This window comes from Perna viridis, chromosome 9 (genome assembly GCF_037379345.1).
Source record: "Perna viridis isolate PV_CMFRI_1.1 ecotype Kerala chromosome 9, ASM3737934v1, whole genome shotgun sequence".
In the NCBI taxonomy this organism is placed as follows: domain Eukaryota; kingdom Metazoa; phylum Mollusca; class Bivalvia; order Mytilida; family Mytilidae; genus Perna; species Perna viridis.
The window spans coordinates 39,191,262-39,218,299 of NC_142453.1; the positions used below are offsets into that span (position 1 = coordinate 39,191,262).

A 27,038-nucleotide genomic window follows, 5' to 3' on the forward strand; every position below is an offset into this window, starting at 1 on the left:
ATTTTCTTACTAAACTATCGGCGTTTTATCAAACTCTTTAGTCTATCATCTTTAAGCCTCTTATGTAGTATAACATGCATAGGGTGTAAAAACAACCATTAACAACAATGTGGTGAAAAATGATTTGTACATACTGTCAGTAAAACAAACCAACGTCTAAATGTCTAATATTGGGTTGATTAACTTTAAGCACAAGATGTGTATGTCATTCAATGTTCTTATGTATGCACAAGACAAATATGGAAAATAATAAGAAAAGAACAATAAAATGAACATAATGTCACAGATTGTAGAGATTTAATCAGTAGGTAATTTGGAATATTAACCTTAACTCACTGCAAAAACTGTAGATTCATTTTGTTCTACTGCACAGAGAAGAGATTAATTTTAACATGATTGGACTTTCATTATTATTGTTGTCGTCACATATTGTTTTCGGTTGTAGACCAGCCTACCCAATTCATCCACAGAACAGATTTTGTCAAAGTGATAGAGGTTAGTTAATTGCTTTCGTAAAAGATAAATCATGTAATGTTACAGACATTTGCTACTCTATCATTTAAATTCACTATGGATTTGACATGCTACTTGCTAGTGTTGTAGCTACATGTACTGAATTCATTTTAATTTTTTTAGCTAGCATGAAGTAATATAATGAACCAGAACGGAAGCCAACTTTTGAAAAGCATCTATTTTAATTTTGCTACCGGTTTTAAGAGTATCAAACTAAACATGTCCTTTTGATAAAGCAAAAACATTGTAAATCAGCATATCTGCAACTCAGGTTCATGTGTTAAAAAAGACACACATATATATATATATATATGTCTAAAGGATTGTACAACGATAGCGATAAAGATGTTAACACATTATAATAAAGTATATAATGGGCAAAATCTTCAGTCAACAATTCTTCAGTGCCTTAAATAAACTGAGTGTGTATGAAAGTAAATGGTCGGTGAACACAACTCACTACCTAATCAGGTGAATACCTGTGACGTATAAAATTTTACCGACAGTTACAAAGATCTTGAACATTGTGCTATAGACACACGTTGTGTGTTGATCTTGAATACTGAACTATAAAAATAACACTGTTATAAGAAACTATACAAAATAGGAAGAACTTAATGTTTTCTGTTAATTCCGTGTGGGTGTAAAACACGGAGTTCTTTTATCCAAAATCCCTCCCGCTTCACTCTCAGTAGATCGCTCCAAATCGTGTTTTGTTCCACGATGAAGATTTTCATTTTGTTGAAATCATCGAGGCAGTGGTTAGATAATTTGAAGTTTTGACTCACTGGGAGTAAAGGCTTTTTTGTTAGGTCGCTCCTGTGTCCGTTCAAGCGCTTGTGAAAAGGCTGTTTAGATTCACCAACATATTGAAGGCCACAGATGGGACAGTGGAGCAAATATATTACATTAACACTCTTGCAGTGCACGTTGCAAAATATTTTGTAGCGTTTCCTCGTGACTGTGCTGGTGCATGATGACGAGTGGTGCATTTGGTTGCAACATTTACACCTTTTATCACCACAGGAGCGACTTTATTATAGTGTGATAACATCTTTATCGGTATCGTTGTACAATCCTTTACACTTATATAATTATTTTTGTTTGTGCTGCATCGTCATGACTGGACGATCCGATACCTATTAAGTTTACTGGTTGGCAGATTTATATATAGAGTAGACGACAATGAGGATTCAATCTTAAGATTGACTTATGTTTTTGTTTTTTTTTTGTTTTGCTCTGGTACTTACATATTGGAAATTGCTGATTTTTGTAAGATTTGCTTGTTTGTATGTTTCTTTATTTATGGAAATGTTGTTGCTTTCATGCTTGTTGACTCAGACGTTGCTATATTGTAGCTATTATTGGAAAAATGTTTTCTGTGACAGAAAGTCGCGGGGAAGTAAGATACACGGTCCAAATCATAAAAGTACTAAAAGTAAGAAATATATATAATTTTCCTTTTTACACGATATGCAAACAAAGTTACATATAACTTTAATTTGATATCTTTGAAGTTATGTTCGTAGTAAAAATCGTAAATGTATCCCCGTCGCAGTTTTTGAAAGTCAGAAATTTCGAGCATCTCTAGGTTTTATCGCGTTTTCACCTTTGGTTATTTTTTTATGTTACTTGATTAGATAAGGGGCAACTCTTTTGCTGTTCGTACCTGCGTATAATGATGTTTTGGTGCAAATGCAGCTGACCTGTGATAGGACAATCAAGGGAATCAAAACACACACAACAAATAATATAAAATAATCAAACAATACATACAAAGCAACAGAAGTAAATAATAAATTTCGATTCTACTAAAAACTTGGAGTATGGGCCAAATGCACCCGTAGGGTAAGCCTCCTCTGCTTTTCTAGAAACACTTGCTGAGTTGCAAATAAAAAATCAAGTTCAAGGTAGATATAAAAGGAAAGGACACTACGACACAATTCAGTTTTCATGGTGCAGATTTTCTAGTCGTTCATTCAAGACCAATGAGTGGCCTTCGGCTGTCATTTTCTACCGATGGGGTTTCTGTTTCTTTGACACATGCACCATACCTATTCTTTTTATATACATAAAGAATTTGCAAATATTAATGTTTTGTATTATGCGAAACAGGTCGCTATTTCTGCCACCAAATATTTTAGCAAACATTGCAAAACGCATGTTATTTGATTGATAAATACGTGTTATATTTTACGATCAACTAATTTACAAGCCCATTTTAACCATAATAGTTCAGTTTTTTGTATAACGTAGGGATACCCACGGCATATTGCAGGACAAAAAAGATATGTATTCACGACTGCCGACAGTGCCTCCTGTAAAATATCTCTAGAAGTTGGAAAGACATATGTCTTAGGAGGTATTGCACGTTCTTGTGTTTTGTTTAATTTATGAATTATATATGCATACCTTGATCAAATGACATCATAACGATGAAAATAGAAAAACGACAAGTTTGAAGTTGACAAAAAGGGTTCTGTGTAGGTCAGTAGTTGCAGCAAAACGTGTGGAAGCGGTATAAAACGCTTTGTGTCAAAACAGAAAAAAAAATATAGTAAACCGGGAGTATTCATCGATTAAACAAAACTACAAATATAAACCTTAAAAAGTCCAACAGTACGTATACATGAAAAAAAAAAGACAAAGATGTTCCAAAATTTAGCTGGTTCAGATTGTTCAATTTTTTAGTAGCACTTAAAAGATTTCGCTTTTAGTGCAGATTGGTCTCAGTGGAAATTGACTTTAAATACAAAACAATACCAGTTAAATATTTTTTTTTAACATCTATATCTATAAACCTTGTGATGACACAATTATTAATATTTCATTAAATTTCGGATTTGAAATAGAACAAAATATTACCATTTGAATTTTTGTAGGAAGCAAAAAGGGAAAACACATGTCAGTGATATCACTAGGTCTGTTCCTTGAAGTTCCTAAATTAACTTGGAAACAACATATATACCTTAACACGAGATATGGACCATATTCCTATAGAAGGCACTGTAAATGTAAGGTAAGAAATACAACACACCGACAGAAAATTGCACAGACAGTCCGGTATTATCGTATGTCCTATTCTGTCAGAATTTTATAATCTAGTTGCCGACTTCACAGTTTGTTGCAAAGCTGTTATTTAAAATAAATAAAACAATGTAAATATAATACTAGAAGATAAATAATGAGATCATTTGAACAATTAAAACATGTTAAAGTTGTCAACAAGATTCATGTGATTAATTTATACAAACGCATCATTTTGAATTATTTTTCCTTGTTAAAACAATGTTTAATGGTTGTCTTTTTTTCCTTTAGAGAGGTCACATACGAGTTGTGCTACTCTTTACTTTAAACACCTAGTGCGTGTATCATTTATATTGTTTTAAGGTGAACAATACCTCCGTCCCCCCCAAAAAAAAAAAAACAACAACAACAACAACAACAACAACAAAAATAAAACAAAATCAAAAAACAAAAAACAAAAACAAAACAAAACAAAATTTATGAGTTATTTTGTCAGTTCAACGAACATTTATTATAAATCATTTGATTGATTATTTGATACTCGTCGTAGGTGACAACTTTAGATACATCAACATCATGTAGTATACCAAAGGGAAGTAGTAAACACGAGTGTTATGCAAGTACTGGAATATGTAGGAGACAATCCGGATCCTGTAAATGGTTTAATGATGATTGTTAAAATTGTAAAATAAATTACATTATGTTTTGTAGCGAATTTCTTTCGCATGGTACAGCTCTTGAATAGTATAAACTTCCAACTTATAAAATATACCTTTCTCTCATTCCCCATTTCCCATAGACAAATTCCCATCCCCCAAACAATCCCCATTGCATACTTCTTATCAAATAGTTACAATATCAAATTAAATTTTATATTTTTTTTCAATTCTTCTACATTTTAGCTGTTATTTTTAATTAAATTCGATACAATTTTCATATCAATAAATATATCTTCAAACTAATTTTCCATCCTCCCCATTCCCCATATCCCCATCCACCAATACACCATCCCCATTCCCCATATACTATATAATGGGGAGGATTCCACATTCAAGTACTTTAAGAACAGAAAGTTCGTTTATTTTCGGTTCATATATCCATTCTAAGAGATCTTGTAGTGATACAAAATGTATACATTCTCCTCGGATGTAGATGGTACAACAGTGGTACGAACTCGTCGTTGTTGGTTCGTATTGTGAGTCATCCTTTATGTACAAAATTAACTTATTATATGTCTTAACAAAGTAGAGGTATGATTATACCAAAAACATAAAATGTTAAATAGCACCCCAGATAAGAATCATGCAAACTGTGATTCGTGGTTGGAAAGCCTTCATATTTTTTTTATTTTTGATACTTTGTTTAAAATGTTATAGTAAACAGAAGTTAACTTGTTGCTTTTCTTATAAACCTTGTTCTTATATGATAAGAATTAAATAGAATAACTGTAGAACTCAAAATTATGGGAGCTAACCCTGTAAATGACACTAAATTACTATGAAAACTGTTGAATTTTCAATGCGGATTAATCTCCTACGAGCAGACAGATTGGAATGAATAAGTATATATTTCATCATAAAGACCTATAAAGCAATTTAATGACAAAAAATGACAAAAAGAAATATGTAGTCTCTCTTAGTGTGTATCACATATCCATGATTCTTAAAAAGACTTCTACTTAAATTACCATAATAATTCATTAAATCTAAAGCATTGCAAAAGCCGTGCGATATGACTTAATACCAACTGCTTTGGGATTATATTAACTGTTTCTGGTTTATGTTATACGCTTAAATCGTAACCGCTTGATCTGACATTTCCGAAATCAGTTCGCATCTTGCATTCCTTACATTAACAATCACATTGTAGGCGATAGCAGAATGTATCTGATGACAGCATAAATTTATTAAAAACTGAAAACGAGAATGCTGCAAAACAGTAAGTGGCATCTTGTTCTTAATGAAATCGATGAGATGATTTTTCAGAAGACTAGATAATACATTTATATCCGATAGTGTGACAAAACCGACATTATTTGTCAAGGAAATGAAACACAAAAGATAATGACAGTCTTTTGGTATGGCATTCTAAATAATGTCGTCATAATGCCAGTATGTTTTTTCTTGGTCGTCTCCCTACATGACCTTTTCATTAACATTACCAAGATGCCTCAGCAACTGTCATGGAATCATGTGGACTATAAACATGGTGTTAAAAATACTTGTTTTTATTCAGTTTACCAGATGAAACCTTTATAAATAAAGAAAACAAATTTCCAGGGGAAGATAATCTTTTAGATTATTTTCATTGAAATGCAGATTGTTACACTGGAACATTCCTGTATTAAATTTGAGTATATGATAAGAAAATGTCATAACATTGAATTTTTCATATCATACCCATAACCAGCAAATGGTTAAAGAATAATCAAAGGAACCAAGATAACAGCGGTGATCAATAGAATGTAATTCAGGGACAAACGCCAGACATAGAAAAGAGACATACACAATAAAGAACATAAAGTAACTCAAATCATACATACAAAGTAACAAAATCATCCATCGGACTGAGTGCATGACCTAGGATAATTGGTATGATATGAAATATTCAGTTCGAAAAAGATAATATTAATTGCCAGTTTTATCAACAGTTGCAAATAATATGAGCGAAAAAACAATTTCAAGTACATCTGTACATATGTGCTGGAAGGTGTTACATATAGTACAACAAGTACCATTTAAAAAAAGTTAGCACAAAACAATTTTCATTTTGTCATTCACCATTTATTTTTGTCTTACACCTTTTGCCTAAGGGTACCACACATGTACGTACTAATAGTGACATGTACAATCCTTGTTCCTAATGTTTCTTTTTTATACATTTTTTCGTATATCTCTGCATAAAAAAGGGTGCCAGCCAAGGATCTCTTACGAGGACCGGACCTCTTAAAAATATATAAATGTGAAACATTCCTGAGACATAATTTATTTTTTCGTATTTTCTTTTATTGTTTTGTAAAAAGTAATCAATTACGGAAACTTAACAAGGAAAATTACTTCTGTTATTGTGTGACAGCTGGACCGGATTTAAATAAACTATTTAATAAATTCAGTTTTATCGTGTTAAAAGTTGTCTTTTTCCATGCACCTTCCTAATCTGAAAAGTAAAAGATTTTAAAAATGATTGGATTATTTGTGATAACTATTTCAATCCACTTAGTGTTGGGATGTAGACCTTCATACCCAATTCATCCGCAGAATAGATTCTGTCAGAGTGACAGAGGTAAGTATTTATACAATAGTTATTTAATACGGTTATTAACTGCTCAAATTTAAATCATTTTTTTTAAAGCGAACATGTAAAGCAAAAAGAGCAACGTGTTAATGTGAATATAAGTTTCTTTTGAAAGTCCAGAATGTTATTTGTCAGTCAATTCTGATAGGGTTTGGTAGTAAGCACAAACAGCTTCGGCAATTACCACAGAAATAAAAAACAAATTGACACGTATAAAGAGCATTTAATATACACAGACAAACAAATAGCCCTCCACCCACTAAAATTTAATTCGTGTGCTCCGGATGAGTGTGTAGTGCCCAACTATGGCTCCACAACTGCATGTCCATTTTGTGGATAAAGTCAATAAGGTCATAGTGACAACCGTTGCACGTTTGGAATAATGGAATAATGAGTATTGCGATGATTTTTCTACTTTCCGGTGTTTGCCCTGATATTGCCATTGTTTATACGGACTTTTCTTTTAGACTTTTCTTTTTGACTACCACCGAGATTTTATCAGTTCAGTAGTTTTGTTGCTACCCTTCATTTAATATTTAATCTATGGGCAACGTACTTTTTGGTATGCTTTTGTAATTCACTGAGCCACTGGAAGAATTTTACTACAATGAAAAGGATGGTCAACAATTGTAAGTTAAGATATGCATTGCCTTGATCAAACAGTTTAGTTGAACATTTTTCTTTATTGTCAACTTTAAGAGACAGACTTTAATGTATTCGTAGTATCTACATACCACTGATGGACGACATTTGGAATTCATATAAAATGCACAAATATATATCTTTTCTGATACAGACAAATGACAGAACAAAAAAAAAAAAAAAAAACATAGTTATTGAATTTTGCTGGCAGGCATACATTATTGGTTCACGAATACTAATTTTGTTTACTGTTTCAGCGCTCGGATATTAAATATTCAAAACATCAAATTTAAAATTCAATGCAATTGAAGTCTCATTTTTGCCAAAAAAATGTTACATGTGTTGATGTGAAAATGATGTTAAGAGCCTAAATGAACATTTGATTCACAAATTCTTATGATGCAGCACTTTATTCATAGCAGATTATTTTACATTTCGTTGTAGCAATAGTAGGAACAGTTTTGAGTATAACCAAAATACCGGGAGAACTTAATGATCCAGCCGAAAACACGGTAGAATATCGGTATACAGTTCAAATACTAGCCGTTCTGAAGGTATTAACTTTGTAGTATTTTATTCAAACTTGATATCCATGAATTGTTTACATTTATGTGTAAAAAACGCGCAATTCCGTCCAGTCAAGCCTTTAAATATTTATGATATCTTCATTTTGATTGCATTATGCCTGCAATTTAAAAAAAAAATTAAAAAAAGAAGAAACTGCACATTAGCTAGATTTTTTTTTATATTTTGTGTTTAATTATATGCTGATTATGTTTCTTTTATGTAGGGCTATTCACAGAAATTGATAGGTCAGACCAGATACGTATACACGGCAGGGAATGGTGCTTTGTGTATGTTAAATTTGCAAGTTAAAAAAACTTACGTATAAGGAGGTACGAAATAGTTATCAGTAAGTTGTTAAGTAATCTCGGTATATCATATTAAATATGATAATGTGCGATGTAAGTAAAGAACATATGTTGAGTAAAACTTAAACTAGATAATACAATAAAAGACTAATTAACTGACAGGGCGAATAACATAGATATGAACACCAGTGCTGAGGAATGCCTAGATTTAACGAGTGTTTGAAACTTGTTCCCTGTACATGTACGAATAAAATTTTAACACCTTCCTTTCTTGTCACGAGTGATTATATTTTGGTTATTTGCGATAACCAATTGATTATCATATTCGTTATAAAGATTTTGGTCATAATTCAATGATGTTTGCAACATGAATTATAAATTGTGTGATCGGCAGATTGATATTCGTGTTGTAACGTTTTAGCTGGAGGATGTCCGAGAATCAAATTACCGACTTTTTCACAATGTGAATTATCATTTTTTGTACACAGGAAACGTTCGATAAATCTGTGATATCTATATGGTTAATGTATATTTAGTCTTCTTTTCGGACAGTAAAATGTGTATGAATATTCACGGAACACTTATCCGAACACTTATCCGATCCATTATCAAGTAAAGAACATTAATATAGCTTTCGAAAGTTTGTAACTTTATTTTGGTAAAAAAATATTTAAGGCTTCAATTGTATTTAGGTAGTATCAGAGGAGATCATATGTACGTTAATACCCTGAAATTGCATGAGGACGCATCAGCATTATCATGGCAACAGCAAATGTACTTCTACTCCTTAGCAGGTCCGTACTCCTACAGAAGGAACTGTAATTGCAAGGTATGATAAAATGTAATTTAATTTTATAAAAGGTTTGGTTTTATTTAAAACAATCTGACTGGTTTTAAGTGGATTTAATGATGCGTTTTGTTTGGTAGTTATTTTATTTGAGTCTAGATAGAAAATTGTAAGATTATCAAAACGTAAAAGTCAAGACTATGCTCAAATTAGATACAGTATATTGGTTTTAAGTTTACCAACTTTAATTATATGTCACTTTAGAATAATATCCATATTCTAAATATTTTTTACTACATAAAGTAATAGATTTTCGTCTAAGTGTCAAGCATAGAATACAAATAAGTGAATTAGGAAAGATGAATGAGAGAATATTTAAATCAAAGTTGTTTAAAATGAAACAACTAGAACACTAGAAACAGAAGAACATCTATTGAAATTAAGTGAAATACTTGAACTGATAAATATGTTAAAGCGGATTAGAACCATTCTCATGGTAGGCCTCTTCTGTTATTTGAGCAACCACTGTCGACTTCGTGTTAATTGAATGTTTATCACGTTAAATGGTGTAGCAAAAATTGTTAACAAAATCCACCGATTCTTCCTTACAGCTTGACAAATCATACTGACTAAAAGATATGAACATTTTAATTCAATTGTTATAGTTCTTGCTATTTTATCCAGAATTGAAAGCAAAATAATGGAATTGTAGCTTTAAATAAAAAATATGTTTTGTCAATAGAACTTGATTAAAAGCAAGAAAGTACATGAAGGTTTATATTTTTTAGGTTACAACTCAAGACACTGCATCGTCTTGTGGAATATCACCAGGAAGCCCCCAGCGCGAATGTTATGCGAAAACGGGAATTTGTAGCCAGGTATCCGGGCAATGTGCATGGATTAATGACAACTGTTAACTTACATGTAACAATTATTGCAATACATTTTGTTTGGAATGCAATAAAGCAACAAATTATACCTTTTTATGTTGTCAGTCTTTGCCATTGCCCATAAAGGTATAGATTCGTCATAAGCATAATTGTGAAGTATCTACACAATCAACAGGGAACCATATCAGGATTTTCATAGTTTGTACATATGGACATACGGTAACGGTTCATGCCGTTTTAAAGGTATAAATTGCGTTATGTTTTATTCTATGAACAAAAAGATTAACCTGAAATGTAACAAAAATTGGCAAACACTGGTACACTATTTTACATGAAAAGCAGTCTGGAGGTTAATATTTTTGACTGAAAGAGGAAGATGACAAGATGCTGACATATGTTGGTTTCTAGGATTTTTTTTGGTTTGTTTTTGAATAAATTTTGTACGAAATTAACATTTTTTCTTACAAAAGGGTGGCCCTGGCTCCACTCCTGAGGCGGGGTTCCAGTTTCTTCGTAATGTGTTTGTTATACTTTATTATTATAAAAAAATATGATATACAGAATCTCAAAGATAAAATAAATTCCACAGGGAACGTTGTATAACACTTGTCGGTTGTAAAACCCGGTTTCTAGAGACGGATCCAAAATTTCAATTTAGGAGGCGTTTGTAGAATGAAATGCCGAGCAAACCGAAATAAAAATAATTCTTGGAGGTAGAATTTGAGAAAATTCAATATGTCATGCAAACAAATATATATTTGTTTTCCAATTTTAGTTGATGGGGTATAAGTCAGGTAATCCCGTCCTTGGATCCTCGCCTGTTTTCCAATTTTATAAATCGTCTGTACCAAAATCATTGTTCCGATCACTATATACGTATTTAATATTATAAGTCATGTACAGCTTGTGCATCTAATCGATATAAAATGTGTTTATGAAGTTTCGCCTGATCTTGTTCTCACGTATAATATTAATTTTGATGCTCCTGTAGAAAAACGTCGCAAGTTGAAATGAGAGTATAACTACAGGTACGAGTAGGAAGGTATTCAAAAAGTCTATTTTATTACAAATTCCACTGCCACATCAACCCGCAATTTAAGGACAAAAGAACTAAAGGAATAAAAAAGAAACAAATTAAGTAAATGCCTAAAATGTATTTTGTTCAACTTATAATTTTTTTTTCTAAACTATATATTTTATCATTTAGGGCTATCCTCAAACAGCGGTACGTATATGTACCACCAAATATGTATACACTACAGGAAACAGTGCTTCTTGTAAACTACGCTGACTGAATTCAGCATACTATATCAGTTCAGATAGTTCGAGACAGAACAGGTAATTGTAAATTACATCTGGCTAAAATGCCAAAAAAAAAAGGAATTGATTTCTTAGTGGAGTCCAATTTGCTCACTTATTTTCGTAACTTTGTTTGCATTATTTCGGTTATTTTATGTGTTTTGTTGCGCGTGTCAGTTTTCCATGTCTGGTATTTGTACCTAGCTAACATTATCTTGATTTTGGTTTCTCTGATCATTGATGCAATATTTCGGAAAACATCTGCAATCATATAATATTTCCTTTAATCATAACTATTCTCTACAGAAGTTTTATGGTCGTCATCATGAACTTTCGGATCGTTACGGTGTATCCATCTGCACCATGAAAACTTCAATGTGTCATAGTTTTCCTTTTCTCTTTCGTCTACCCCGGACTTGACTTTTTTATGAGCAACTCGGCGGGTGTTTCTAGAACAGCAGAGGACGCTTACCCGGTGCACCTGCTCCATGCTCCCAGTTTTTAGTGGCGTCCGAGTTGCTCATTTGCTTTTGTGACTTTGTATGTATGATTTTAGTTACTTTTTGTCTTTGTTGTGTATGTCTGTTTTCCATGTCTGGTCTTTGTCCCTGGATTACATTCCTTTGATTTCCGCTAGAACCTTGGTTCCGTTGATTACTTATTTTATTTTGAAAGTACAACATGAAAAATAAAAATAAACAACAAGAAAATTCGAAACTGCATTTAAAAATAATTTTGTTAATGATGAATATGGTTTTACATGTGTCCAGGAGGTATCTTAATGGATGATATAATAGTCACCACACTGGATTTGGTTGAAGACTATGTATTAAATGGTACACAGCAACAGCGAATGTAATTCTCCTCGATATTAGGTCCATACAGAAATAACAGTATCTACAAGGTAAGCTAGGATAAAATCTTTAAACTGGGTCAAAGTTAAATACAAATCAATTATAGATTTTCTTCAGCGCCCCCTCCCCTCCCCTTTTTTCTGGTCTTCAGATTGTTCATCACGTCTTCACATCATATTCAATCAATTTAATTTAGATTTTCGTTACAAAGGGATCTGGATCGAAGACTTTTTTAAATATTTTATTTTATTCGGTCCTGATTATATTGATGTTATCAAAACAATAAATTAAAAGCTATAAGCTTCACTTCATGTGTAATTGTAAACTGCATATTAATTTTATATACCGAATGTTTATCATTATATTTTATTCAGATGTTTAACAAAATTCGGCCATCAAAACACACGCATATGATGGATGCTCACCGATAATAACATAACAAATCTCTACGGTGAATACAATTATGCAATAACAAATGAAAATATTGAAACAACAAAAACAACAAATCACTTTGAAAAAGTCGACCGAAATATATTTACAGAAGATAATAGTACAACAATGAATTTTAAGGCGTATGTTGAAGTATATTAATACATCCCCTGGATCGTGTAACATTCCCATTTTACCGTGCGTTGTGCGCGTTTATCGTTTGCTTCCTGTGCTTGGAATAATGTAACGTACAGTATGAGATTCGTGTACGTGTGCCTTTCGTGTGTACACTTCGTTTTTCGTCCTCGTGTAACGCTCTCCGTGCACCGGTTTTGTATTCTGATTTGATGATAAAAATAGTTCCTATGGTAAATCAATTTTACGGAATGCTGTTGCAATTTCGTTTTCAATGCAAAAAGTGTTCCTTTTACATTGAAAAGAAAATATTTGTCAGGAATCAATACATGTAGGATATAATTGATTTCAAACATTCTTACATTATTCGTACATAATGTAATACTGCAAAATTTTGAAGGGCCTTCCGAAATGGTCGTGGACAAATTTTCGAACTATAGCGATGTGCATGTCGTTTGAAGATAAATATTTCCATATTTGTTCGAAACTGTTTTTGTCAGATTAAATAAAGTATTTTAAAAATAGTAAACGATATTGTACATTAAATTGCCAGATTAAAATATTTTTTACCATACTTAAACGTTATGTACATGTGACCTGTACGGATCTATAAAATGTAGATTAAAAAACTGCACCCTGTAGCTAGTGTATACAGACAATACTGGCATTGTGCAGGTAGAACGAAATACACTATTCTGTTACATCTTAAAACCAATAAAAAAGTATTGCGTCTATTCAAAATGTTACTATTTGAAAATAGACTTTATTTCATACAAACAATTCATGAAATTAGATATTTTTATTCTCCTAGAACAAGGCAACATGTTCCCAATGGTCCATGAACAACATATATGGACATTTTCCACATATAAATAGCTTTCATATTAAGAGTAATTAAGTACCAGTCCATATAAAATTCAGAAACTTCCTGTAAATGTTATTCATGATGTAGAAAAATCCATGGAATCAGACAATGGATCTCAAAATTGCACCCCCTCCCAAATGAAAAACTAAGACTGGTTATGTGATTAGTAACTGTCTCTGAGCAAGAAATAAAACTGAAATCGGTGGTTTTTGACATGCATGAATCACCTCCTGTCTGATTCATACAGGACTACTATTTAAATGGTATCGCATAAGTCAAAAATACTTTGTAATCTAGAAATTGAATATATTTTATCCCAAGATAGTATTGCATTAGGTAAAATAGTTAAAATACTTAAAATAGAGTATTGTTTACCAATACTTTTATTCTCTTTGAAGATGGAAAGTATGTTCCCAATGAACAATATATAACAAATATAGAAATTTTCCACATGAAACGTACTTTCTTTCCATATTTTGAACAATTAGATCGCATACGTCCAAAAATATACTAATATCTACAAATTAAGTATATTTACCCCAATTGTATGAAATTTCAATATTTTTTTATACTCCCGGATCAATGAAAAGGTTTTCGCAATGTACCATGTAAAATAAAAATACAAATTAGTATTTGTCTTATCAAAAATTCAATATTTTCTTTTTAGACAAATCAGATGATATCGAATTAGATTTAAAAAAAACACTGAAAACAGAGTATTTTTTACCAATATATTATGATATTTTGATATTTTTTTCTCCCCTACAACATAGAAAATGTGTTCTCAATGATTCATGTACAACAGATATGGACATTTTTCACACAAAATTACTTTCTTTTCATATTCCGAGCAAAAAACAGGATATCGCACCCATAACAAATACTTTATCATCAAAATATTTAAAATATTTAATCCAAATTTTATGAAATTTTAGTGGTTTTATAGTCCCAGACGTTATGCCAGAGCTTGCCGAAACTATGCAGACTTTTTGTATCGCGCTGGAACTCTAACAAATAGGCTTCTGGAATAAGGTTATGTTGCTACAAGATTGAAGTCATCACTACAGAAGTTTTATGGTCGTCATCATGAACTCGTAGATCGTTATGGTGTATCCATCTGCACCATGTAAACTGATTTATTCCATGTGTCATAGTTTTCCTTTTCTCGTTTGTCTACCGCGGACTTGACTTTTTATGAGCAACTCGGCGGGTGTGTCTAGAAATGCAGAGGACGCTTACCCCACCGGTGCACCTGCTCCATGCTCCCAGTTTTTAATGGAGTCCGAGTTGCTCATTTGCTTTTGATACTTTGTGTGTATGATTTTAGTTACTTTATGTTCTTTGTTGTGTATGTCTGTTTTCCATGTCTGGTCTTTGTCCCTGGATTACATTCTTTTGATTACCGCTATAACCTTGGTTCCCTTGATTACTCTTTTGATTACCTCTGTAACCTTGGTTCCCTTGATTACTCTTTTGATTACTGCTATAACATTGGTTCCCTTGATAACTCTTCCAGACCAGTGAAAATGTTTTTGCAATTTACCAAGTATAATAAAAATGAACATTTTTCATATCGAAAATGCAACATTTATTTTTTTTAGATAAATAAGGTGGAATCACATTAGTTAAAATAGCAAAATTACTTGTTTGGTATTTCTTAGCAATACGTTATGAAATTTTAATACTTTTATTCTCCTAGCTGGAACAAGGAAAATGTGTTCACAATGATTTTGATTTTAAAAAGTGGACATTTTTACATACAAAATGGTATGTATTTTCTATTTGAAGCAGTATGATGGGATGGTAAAACTCTATTTCCTAAAAACTCGGAAATTTTACATCAATTTTATGAAATTTCAATATTTCCATGATCATAAACAAAATGAAAATGTTTTTGCAATGTACCATGTATAATGAAAGTGAAAGTGATATTATATCAAAACACATATTGACATTTAAAAATTGTATAAATCGAATTATGCTTTATTAAAGCATAATACACTTTAGTGTAAAACTACATGTAAGATGTTAGCAATCAACATGATACGACAAAAAGTCGTACACTGTATACCATAATCTTTTATTTTCGTTTTGCAATTTAGATTCCGAAATATACTAATAACAGAGATGAATACAGGCGAACACGGTCATTTATGTATCGTGCTTCGTGCAATGTGTTTTGTCTGGCTTTCGTGTATCGTGTGCTTCGTGGGTTTTATTGGAATCGTGTGTGTGTTTCATGTACTTCGTGTGCGTGGGGATGGGATCGTTACACATTTCAAGAGGAGTAAAAATGCAATTTTATGACTGTTTTTAGAGTTGAGTTTTCGAGTAGGAAGTTCATTTAACACTGATGAATTTCAAAGTTAGTGTTAAAAATCCAAGAATTTCGATGCATATTAGTAAAGAGTCCATACAAATACAACACAACTGTGAGAAAATTCTTCTATTTTTTTATTTATACCAATCGTATACATATTGAAAGTTTTGAGAATTAGAACAACATACGTAGAAAATTAAAGATTCAAGAGTGAATATGTATACAATAAATACTCCAAACCAGTAAAGTGTCAAGTATATATCAATTTCAAAGAGTATTACAATTACAATTCTAGATGGCTTACTGACTATGCATGCATTATTGCCTGTCTACATTGGATTTGTTTAAGGGGGCAGACCTGAGTTAAGGGAAGTAATCAAAATTTAAAGATTTTGAGTCAGTGAATTGTTTGAATAACTCCTGATATAAAGCTTTAAAGCGATACTGATGTAAACTGGAAATAACTCCAAGTAAGTTCTTCAACTTCTAGAACAAAGATGTCATCCTAAGTCTCAGGAAATGTTGCTAATTGTAAAACAGGGAACAAAAGTAGTGCTTATTTTTGTGTTCGATAAGTACATGGAGGACAATATCTTATTATAAGTGGGACAATGTTTAAAATGACATATTTTGTTATAACCAAGATTCCTTTCAAAACAATATTCACATCATGGAAATATGAAATATTATCTGCCATGAAACAGTTTCCTACATCCTTTACCGTTCAATAGTAATCAAGGGAACAAAGGTTATAGTGGTAATCAAAAGAGTGTAACCCAGGGACAAAGACCAGACATGGAAAACAGACATACAAAACAAAGAACCTAAAGTAACTAAAATCATACATACAAAGTAACAAAAGCAAATGAGCAACTCGTACTCCACTAAAAACTGGGAGAATAGAGCAGGTGCACCGGTGGGGTAAGCGTCCTCTGTTTTTTATCTAGGAACACCCGCCGAGTTGCTCATAAAAAGTCATGTCAGCGGTAGATAAACCAAGAAAGGAAAATTATGACCCGTTGAATAAATCAGTTTTCATGGTGCAGATGGATACACCATAACGATCCACGACCATGAAACTTATGTAGTGATGACTTCAATCTTGTAGCAACATAACCCTTAAATGCATGCCCTGTAGTTTTTTGCGATAATATAGCATTCTCACATTAATTGGCAAAGAAATTAGTGGGTCAGTCAGTAAGAAAAAAATATACTTTTAAATAATTAAAACGCTTAAACTATGCGTAAAAGTAATAATTATAATAAAATGGTAGTTAAACAGCGTATAATGAAATATTGCTTTAATTGAAACAGCAGTTCTAACAAAGGTCATTCTGACCAGGTTTAAATAAGAAACCCATTAAATTTATATTTATCATGACCTTTGTGCATGCATCCACAGAGAGCAGGGTACTTGATATGTATGTTACATATAAGGCGCTTAGAGTTGAAATATTATGCATTAAAATAAAAATCCTAATAAGATATGAATTAAACAATGTATAGCGAAATGATTGAATTTATTGCAAAAAACATTTTATGATCTAATAAATGTCATTTTTACAAAGTAACAGTTAGAATCCCCTTAAATTTTATTTGTCATGACCATTCTGCACGAAGGAACTTAATATGTTTGTACATATAGGGCGCTTAGATTGTAAATACTATGCAATAACGTGTATTGCTAGACCTGATATTAATGCAAACGCCATCGTCTTACAGATTCTATAATTACAACCCGCCTTTAGTAAAACTATTATGTAACAGCTGCGTGCAATTTATGTAATATATATGTAGATATATATTTAAGAATTTGCTCTAACAGTTTGATCGACGTCTTACAATGGCAGACCAAATTGTGTTAAAACCACTTCTCTTCCTGTCGTGTCTGTCCGTAGTATTCTGCTGTTCATTTGCACCTCCAAGTCATCCGCAAAACAAGTTTTGTTCGAACGATCGCGGTAAGTTATTGCTATTTAAGTTATTTACTTTACAACAATTCAGTTTTGAATAAAAAGTTTAACCGTTTATTATGACTCTAATAAAATTCATATCGGATCTACTAGATTTCGTTCATCACATCTATTAGAATACCTATACAATGAGGCTTCTTTCTTTGTATTGCATATGGTAGAACCTTTCTGAGATGTATTTGGCTTCATTTAACGATAAATTTAGTATTGCGTACTTTTTATATACAATGTCTTTTTGATTTAGATCTTACAATGTATTCAATTCTTATGCTGCTGGCGAGAGGTTGCTGGTTGAAAAACATGTACTGCATATTTTTTTGTATTTTACTTGTACATTATAATCTTATGTATATAACCCGATAATTCAGTATATTCTCTGCCAAAAGGCATGTCACGCCTTTAAGGCTAATCACAGTTGAATCTTAATAATCTGAACTCATATTGTAAAAGTCGACACATAGAAAACGGAAACGAACACAAGAGATATTTATAATTTTTCAATGAACAAAGGTTTTAGATAGAAGAGCCTTACCCACAATAAAAAAGAGCATGAATGTTGCATATTTTTTAAATTAAAAAAAGACAACCGGAAGGATATGAGAATTGAAATACAGAGGAACAAAACAGGTGATAACAAATTATTGGACGAACACAGAAACTGTATACCCTTAAACGAAGAAAAAATATGTGTAAGGTTAAGTATCGCAAGATAAGCATTATTGTTGAATTTTGAGTTCGTCCTTTCTTTTCCTTACTTTAAAGATTGCCCAAATTTAACATCTTATTTCGTTCCAATTGCTGTTTGTTACTCTTATATGGTCTTTTTCCTTAACTTTATTTACTTTTCTTTCAATTTCTGAATAATAATTTTCAGTTATCATTGGCAAAGTTTTAGAAGAAAAATTTATTCCTGGGGAACCCGATGATTTAGGAAACAACACTGCAAACTATCGATATACAGTTCAACTGGTCAATGTTATAAAGGTATTTGCTTATTATAAAATCAGACGGAAAAATTGCTCAATTATTTTGTTTCCAGGTATATATTAGATTGATATTTATATTACAGTTGTCCCGTAATCAGGCAAAACTTAATAGATCTGTATCACTGATAAACTATTAGATCATACCATAAAGATGTAAAATGACTTAACATTAGAAAGGTTTGGCAGGATAAATCAATGAATTTGTTAAGCATTTTCACAAGATTTTAGTTATAACTTTTAATTATAAAGAAATTATTTTTATCAATGAATTGTAGTGGCATTTTTTTCTTGTTCCGACAGGGATATAGGAAATCTGCAATAGGGCAAAAACGATATGTGTTCACTCCTGGTAACAGTGCTCTTTGTATGGTAAACTTTGATGTGGGCACGACATACTACTTAGGAGGTAATATAAAAAGAAAGAAAGTTATCAAACACATACTTAATATGCCCTATACTTTGATAATGATATCTATTTGTTGCACAGTATCGATATAAATACAATAAAACTATAGTGAATTGTACATTAAGGCATGGTCTCAGTATGATTGGTTAATATAGAAGATTTGACATAACCACGCAAAGTGATAAAACAACTATTAGTGTATCATGTATCAATACACATCTGTAGAAATGTTTTTATATTCTTAGACAACAAATAGGGTAAGATTTAATTTTTTTTCACTAAATAATTTATTTTTTAAAATTTTAACATACTAGTACTACCTTTCATTGTGTTCTATTTGTGTCACATTCAACAGGGAATAAAAGAGGAACAGGCATGTCTATGAATGGTCATGATCTATTTAAAAGGATTCAAGACGTTACCTGGCAACAACACATATATCTTACATCAGCTGGAGGAAAATACTCATACAGAGATAACTGTAAATGTCAGGTAATGCTAGTTGTATAAACACAACATGAGGAGGAAGAGGGTCTTCACCCTGACAAAGCGAACACATTTTCACAGTATATTTGTAGATATAATGAATTTGCCAATGATAAAATGATGCTTGGCTTGGCTGTTGTTTGGAGAATATTATGCGGACTAAAGATTGTACTTTACATTCTTGTTTACCAATATTAGTTTACAAGTTGATTGTGTAAACATGGAACACTAGCTTGATCTTCGAAAATGTAAGTTGTATGACACTTTTTACGTATCGTTTTATAAACAAAATATTGTTCAATGATTTAAACATTCAATTAAAAAGACCTATAAAGTAACACAAAAGGCATAGTATATGGATATTCACAAAATCAAAGTTAGGCTGTGACTCAGTGTAAACAATGAGAAAAACAATGAAAAAAACTATACAGGTAAAAGGTATTTTTTAACGAATAAATATTTCATTTTAAAGGTAACATCAACTTTTACGGCAACATCGTGTGGAATACCAAATTTGACACGTGATGAGTTCTGTTATGCAAAAACTGGTATATGTATAGAAGAGGATGGACGCTGTAGATGGTTTAACGACAACTGCCCGCTACCTATTGACTAAAAAATGCTTAGGAAACAATAGGACAAATAAGTTAATAATAAATTAAGAATAAGAAATATTTTGCAGTGTTGTGTTATTTACTAATAAAAATTCTAATACGTCATTTATATGCGTACTGATAAGTTCCAAAATTTTGTTAATAGTAAAAGAATCATCTTGCTTGATACTCGTATTTGGTTATACCTTTTAATTCCTCTACCTTATGTTATTTGTGATTTTTATGTCTGTGATTTCTATTGGCAATATTTAGTTAATTGTTATATGCTGTTTGATACTTCAATATTTCTTTCTGGCATAAGGTTCAATAGATAGGAACCGTATATGAATACACATCTTTCAATAAGATCTACCATATAAAAAAAGAAAAAAAGTCAGATATAGTGAGAAATCGGATATATAATAATAGATTTATAAGAATGGATAACGCTTTTGAGTATAAACTTCAACTATGCACCTAGAATTTTAATATAAAGGCAGATTTCGCCTCAAACTAGTCTATTGAATATTTAATAAACGGCTCATTTAATATGAAAATGCATCTGGTACATGCTCCATGATAGAGCTGCGACAGATAAGCTTTAAAATATGATGTGTTCTTTTTTTTGCGAGTATTATCTTTTAATTTTACAATTCTTCAGTTTGCACAAATAAGAGACATTACACGCACCTAGGACCCTCTGTCATAAATATAGTTTGTTGTATCTGAAAAGAATGAATCTGGTCAACTTTACTTTAACAACCAATCCAATCCAATCCAATCTTTGAATTTGGTGCTTGACTGACTAAACTCATTATAAAGTTTACATTATTAAGTATTACCTTCTATGAAAAAACAATAAGAGAACAGCTCTGTTACGAATTCGCCATGTAGTTTGTTAATGAAACTCATCAAAATAAATTTAATATGTTAGTTTAACGCAATTTGATCCAACTTTGTGTATTATTTTTTGTTTGTTTGTGTGTTTGTTTGTTTTTGTTTTTTTTTTGTTTTTGTTATTTTTTTAATTTCAACCAAATTTGATATACCGCAAAAGGAAAAACCTAGTTCGAAAAAAAGAACTCTTGTAGAGTTTCATGTACTGTTAGATATCAACAAAGAAAGAAAATTCATACAACGTCCTCATTATATACATTAGTTAATCAAAAATACAAAGTGTATATGTCACATTTATGACACGAATCTTTGGTCGTTCCCTCCGCAGGACTGAAAACAGTAATCAAGGGAACCAAGGCTATAGCGGTAATCAAAAGAATGTAATCCAGGGACAAATACCAGACATGGAAAACAGACATACACAACAAAGAACATAAAGTAACTAAAATCATACATACAAAGTAACAAAAGCAAATTAGCAACTCGGACTCCACTAAAAACTGGGAGCATGGATCAGGTGCCCCGATAGGGTAAGCGTCCTCTGCTTTTCTAGAGACACCCGCCGAGTTGCTCATAAAAAGTCAAGTCCGCGGTAGAAAAACGAGGAAAGGAAAACTATGACCCGTTGAATAAATCAGTTTTCATGGTGCAGATGGATACACCATAACAATCCACGAGTTCACAATGACGACCATAAAACTTCTGTAGTGATGACTTCAATCTTGTAGCAACATAACCTTGTTCCAGAAGCCTATTTGTTAGAGTTCTAGCGCGATACAAAAAGTCTGCGTAGTTTCAGCAAGCTCTTGCATAACGTATGAGTTGTGATATGAACACTTCATACGCAGGTGCCGAAGGGATTTTGCCACAGATTAAAGGAAAGTTGACAATTCTGAATAAAAAGTCATCACGTTTGTGGAAAACGTTTGGTCAATAGTTTTCCTTTATCATCGATTTCTAAGTGTAGGTCAAGATATGAGGCTGACTTCACAGTGTCTGTAGTATCCTTTATCTCAAGTTCTTTTGGGTAGATGCGATGAATCAGATCCCCAAAATGAGGATTGTTTAAATATAATACGTCATCTATATAGCGGAAACTGAGATTGAAGTATCTAGCCAAACGATATTCTTTCTTTCTGATCAGATCAGTTATAAAGTCAGCCTGATAAGAGTGAAGGAATAGGTTAGCAAGTAAAGGAGCATAATTTGTTCCCATTGGAATGCCGACCATTTGTTGAAAAACACGTCCACCGCACTAAAACAACGACTTTAATTTTAGGTAACAACTCAAGACATTGTGTCGTTTTGCAAAATACCACCAGGAAGCACTCAGCATGACTTTTATACAAAACAGGAATTTGTACAATCTGATCAGATTGTGTGCATGGTTAAAAGACAACTGCTGATTCATTTATTATTTTTAAGCTTGTTAATAATTTTAGTTTCTGTAATCTTGTAACCAATCTTTCCTGTTTGTTTCCTTTAAGATTAAAATGTCTTGTTTTAGGGTTATACCGACATACAGACGTGTTATACGAAGTATATTTATCTGTTGGGCCGTCAAAACCTTATGGAATGGGAAATAATTTTTAAAACAACAGATTTATACATAAAGAGTTTACGAAAACTCTTTGGTCTAATGAAGACACAAATTGGATTTCTAGGAATTAAAACCTGTTTTTATATGAATTAATTTTACTAATTCAATATCTGAGTTCATATAGCAAAACTAGTATGTACAATTGGCTATTCCTGTTATATAAGGTCAAAGGTTACCCTTAACTCACTGTAACCAAAACTTACGATAAGTATTAAAATGACAATAATAAAACAGACATACTTTGACAAATTCAAACAATACCTTAATGGAGGAATATAAACAATCACTTGATTTTATAAAAAAAAAAATAATACAAAAACATGCGCTTTAGAAGAAATTTAGATATGGTTTTCATATTTGCAAACAATATAAAACGTACTTACCGCTGATTTGTCCAGATATCAAATTTGGTAAACACTTTCTGCCTTTTAAGTATCCAGAATTTTGCATGAAAAGTACGTCTAGACTTCAAGTCATGAAAGATTCTTAACAAAATATAATGTATTTTTTATAAGATTAGAGTATTTAACATATACTATTATAATGTTAAACACTTTTATGAGACATTAAACAAACGTGTCAGCAGATGCAAAGCGTATTAGGGTGGTATTTAAGTTTTAATGTTTTGTAATGCTTTATTACATCATTTATTCTTGTAGTACATAATATGTGTTCATTTCCAATTCATAAAGCCCAAAATGAGATATCATAGAATTGTTAAGCTAATTCATTGATGAAATTCTTTGTTCATATTCAGTCAAAAAGGCAAAAATGTAAAATATACAACAACTCTAAATGTAACAGCTGAACCAATTTTGTGGATTTGGCAGTATAAATTGTGAATTTGCAGCTCGTATAGTTCCATAAAAATGACACATTTACCAGTATTTGGATTTTTAGTTATTACAATCTCTGTGGTATATGGGTGTTATCCAGTATATCCACGACATCCTCAAATATCATTTTGTAAAAGCCAATGGGGTAAGTAGTCAACCGATTCGCGAGACGACACCTACCTAATGAATGCGAAGGTACCCCAAACCCAAATTTATCATTAATCAATATTCAAATGATATATCAAACTTGTTATACTCTTATCTTTTTCGTGCATTTAAATCCATGCAAAATTATTTTTCATGTAAGCTCAAGACATTGCGTTTTTATCATTTAGAATGATATTTAAAAACATGAAGTTAGATATTTGCAAATCCTGTAATTGTTTCCAATATACAACATAAACAATAAAACAATTGGTAAAGCTGTTTTATTTGTATTTTATATTTGTTTTATACCATCTTTCATACTGCATTGTGTAGGAAAAAGTACAGTGTTAGAGTTTTGTGTTTTAGCGATTATTGGAACGGTGCTTGATACAGAATACATTAAGGAAAATCAAATGGGAAATAAGAAGGCATTAATAAGATATAAAGTTCGAATCTCAGAGAAGCTAAAGGTATCTTATTTTGTTAATCATTGGATAAAAAGAAAAAAAGTCTTTGACATGTGAAACTACAATTTTCATTATATTGTAAAATATTGTTGATATAACTTAAGAGCAACTCGCAAATAGAGATGAAGTGTCACAAAACAAAGTTCTGAAAGAAGATCCAGGAGTTTCCTTTATTATTTATACTCCTTTTGTCTATTTTTTCTTACAATGGTATATCATTTCGTCATTGTAATAGATAATGATTTATTTTTTTTCAATTTCTCCTATCTTATCAAATCTTTTGTCCTTCTTTTTTTATTGTATTATCTGTTAACCACGTGTATAACATGTTCTTTTGTCTTTTATTTAAACATTATGTACATTATCATTTGTTTGGAACAGGGACATAAAAAAGTGACTGCAGGCCACACAGTATCTGTATACACCCCTGGAAATGCTGCTCTATGTATACTACTTCTTCACAATAACAACAAATACGTTCTAGGAGGTTGTAATGATATAATGAAACTATTCATTGCATTGTGGTAAAATGTTGCAATCAAATTTTAATTTCATATCCTTTAATTTGTACTCTGATAATTTGTACCGTAGTTATAAAAATGAGTTACAAGAGTTACAGTTACAAGATCATTGATAGTCATCCAAGCGTTTTTCGCGCCTGCTAGAGCACATTTTTTCCATCTTTCCAGGTTAAACGAAAAAAAAAAGGAAAATATAATTGATGTTCTAATATAGTACCATAGCATATGAAACATCAACTTACTTTCAATTCATTTAACGTGTCATGTTAAAACAATCAACATTACAGGTGGAAAACGTGGAAGAAACTTATTTATCAGAGACGAAGATCTGCATTTGGACTACGGAAAACTAACCCAGGAGCAGAAAACATATTTCAGTCGAGGGCGGAACTCGTATAAAAGAAACTGTAACTGTAAGGTAACATGTTTTTAAAATTATATGATATAAAATAATAATTAAAACAGGAACTTAAACAAACTTAATACAACCCATTATTTTTTTTTAATTCAGTAATGACACCAATTACCAATAGTGTTAGGATTTAAGTGTGATTAAGTGATTAAAACATACTAGAGGAATAACTCTTTATTTTCCTCTCGGCATATTGTTCTGGTTACCAAAGCCAGTCGATGTGTATGGTTATGTTATGCTTAGGGCATACGTATGTTTGCTTCAGACATAATTTTCTATTACATCTATGCCATTTTATACAGCTTTTGCCCTTCCAAATAAAAATAAATTTTCAGGGCAACACTGGTGTCATAAATAAATTATACTAATTATAAATTACATGAAACTTGCATACTGATTATCAAATTATTTTACTCTTTAGGTCTGTATCGCATACCCTATATTTAATGCTGCTGATGAGAGGTTACTTCTTGTAACACGTTTACAGCACATCAAAACTCGCAATACGGTGACCGTATTATTTTATCGGTGTACTAATATTTGCCATTTAGGCAGTGCACAGAAAATCGCAAAACATAGTACACGCGAATCGGATTTTAACAACATATTACACTTACTATTATAATTTTTTTTTTGTATTTTGAAAATTATGTTCGCTTGTCATGATCTGCTAAAATCAGCAACCGCAAAATTAACAAGTTTACAGTATACATGTATATTATTGTTTTTTTTTTTTAAATTGTATTCCTCACCCACAGTTGGATAATGCTTCCTGGAAATAAATTATACAGTGAACATGATATATCAAAATTGTTTTCACCAAAGAATCAACCTCTGACCTTAAACACATATATCTCCGGTTGGTGACATTTATGGTTTCAGGTTTATACAGCATGATATGGATATAACTTTTGATATGTAATATTCAGTACATAATACTGTGAATATGCACGGGTTTATTGGTGTAGTACGCATTCCACCTTTCTTCTTCTCACTCGTATTCCGTAAGATTTGGTTGAAGTTATGTCATTGGTTATATAGTGTATAATTATTCGTTTAAGGTTACGATGCATGACACAACAACATCATGTGGAGTTCCAGACAAAAGTCCTAAACATGACTGTTTTGCTGAAAGGGGACTGTGTAAGATGAATAGATATGGGAAGTGCCATTGGTACAAAAATAAGTGTTAAATACCAGCAGTGCAGTCAAAACTCTGAAATGACATATTTGTAAATAAAGAGTATACTACGAAATGCAAGTTTCATGTATTTTTCTTCAAATATGACCAATGCCGCTGATTCAGGTAACCTTGCAATTATATTTTACTCAGACAGTGAAACTATTTGTTTTTATTTCTAACTTGCATTGTGCGAGCATATCTTTGAAATACTTAAGAGAATTAATAGGTTATAAAGTAAAAAAACTTTTTCTAAAGTATAGGATGATCTGACCTTATCTATCCCTGTAAATTGTATTTATCTAACTTCAATGCTAAACCGATGTACAGTTTTAATATATATAGATTTCGTCATAACATGTCTCGACAATTCTGACCAGTCTATGTATATTCGACAAGTCTATACCAAGTTTGTACGTGTTGCAAGTAGATTGGTCAAGTGTTCACAATGCCTCTTATCGTCTTACCATTCGCTCTATTAATTATTAATATAGCTTCTGTCAATCCCTAAATACTATGCAAGAAAATGGATAAAACGAGAACAAGAAGACATTGATTCTCTGTCAGAGTGGTTAAAGGCCGTGAGGTCTTTAATTTTGAAACGAAT

At 31.7% G+C, this 27,038-nt stretch overlaps 5 protein-coding genes across 7 annotated transcripts in view; 4 read left to right on the forward strand and 1 right to left on the reverse strand.

Moving 5' to 3' along the window:
* LOC148608437 (uncharacterized) overlaps positions 1–23,371 on the reverse strand; it is a 35,703-nt gene extending 12,332 nt beyond the window's left edge. Inside the window, exon 1 of one of the 2 annotated variants that reach the window (XM_088545638.1) lies at positions 23,252–23,371. In XM_088545638.1, the coding sequence (XP_088401764.1) occupies positions 23,252–23,318 (67 nt within the window). In that variant the 5' untranslated portion in view covers positions 23,319–23,371. Of the gene's footprint in view, positions 1–9,074; positions 9,151–23,251 lie in introns of those variants that run through there. The other variant, XM_088545640.1, reaches the window with a different exon arrangement.
* On the forward strand, positions 238–4,250 carry LOC148608438 (metalloproteinase inhibitor 3-like). Of its 2 annotated transcripts, none has more exons than XM_088545641.1 (5): positions 238–495; positions 1,872–1,951; positions 2,770–2,875; positions 3,396–3,532; positions 4,091–4,250. In XM_088545641.1, exons 1-5 carry the CDS (start codon positions 393–395, stop codon positions 4,217–4,219), a joined length of 555 nt encoding a protein of 184 aa, XP_088401767.1. In that variant the 5' UTR covers positions 238–392; the 3' UTR covers positions 4,220–4,250. The 2 variants fall into 2 exon arrangements, with proteins under 2 accessions (XP_088401767.1, XP_088401768.1); XM_088545642.1 differs by having other exon boundaries at positions 240–495; positions 3,396–3,527.
* LOC148608439 (metalloproteinase inhibitor 4-like) lies at positions 6,477–10,113 on the forward strand. Its single transcript, XM_088545643.1, has 5 exons — positions 6,477–6,822; positions 7,921–8,030; positions 8,267–8,372; positions 9,041–9,177; positions 9,924–10,113. The coding sequence occupies exons 1-3, from the start codon at positions 6,720–6,722 to the stop codon at positions 8,366–8,368; spliced, it is 315 nt and encodes a 104-aa protein (XP_088401769.1). The 5' UTR covers positions 6,477–6,719; the 3' UTR covers positions 8,369–8,372; positions 9,041–9,177; positions 9,924–10,113.
* Positions 17,716–20,452, forward strand: LOC148608440 (metalloproteinase inhibitor 4-like). Its single transcript, XM_088546643.1, has 5 exons — positions 17,716–17,888; positions 18,775–18,884; positions 19,187–19,292; positions 19,648–19,784; positions 20,251–20,452. The coding sequence occupies exons 1-5, from the start codon at positions 17,771–17,773 to the stop codon at positions 20,392–20,394; spliced, it is 615 nt and encodes a 204-aa protein (XP_088402769.1). The 5' UTR covers positions 17,716–17,770; the 3' UTR covers positions 20,395–20,452.
* Positions 23,372–23,686: 315 nt separating the features above from the next.
* Positions 23,687–26,507, forward strand: LOC148608441 (uncharacterized). Its single transcript, XM_088546773.1, has 5 exons — positions 23,687–23,849; positions 24,218–24,321; positions 24,700–24,805; positions 25,127–25,257; positions 26,313–26,507. Exons 1-5 carry the CDS (start codon positions 23,738–23,740, stop codon positions 26,442–26,444), a joined length of 585 nt encoding a protein of 194 aa, XP_088402899.1. The 5' UTR covers positions 23,687–23,737; the 3' UTR covers positions 26,445–26,507.
* Positions 26,508–27,038: the final 531 nt, after the last annotated feature.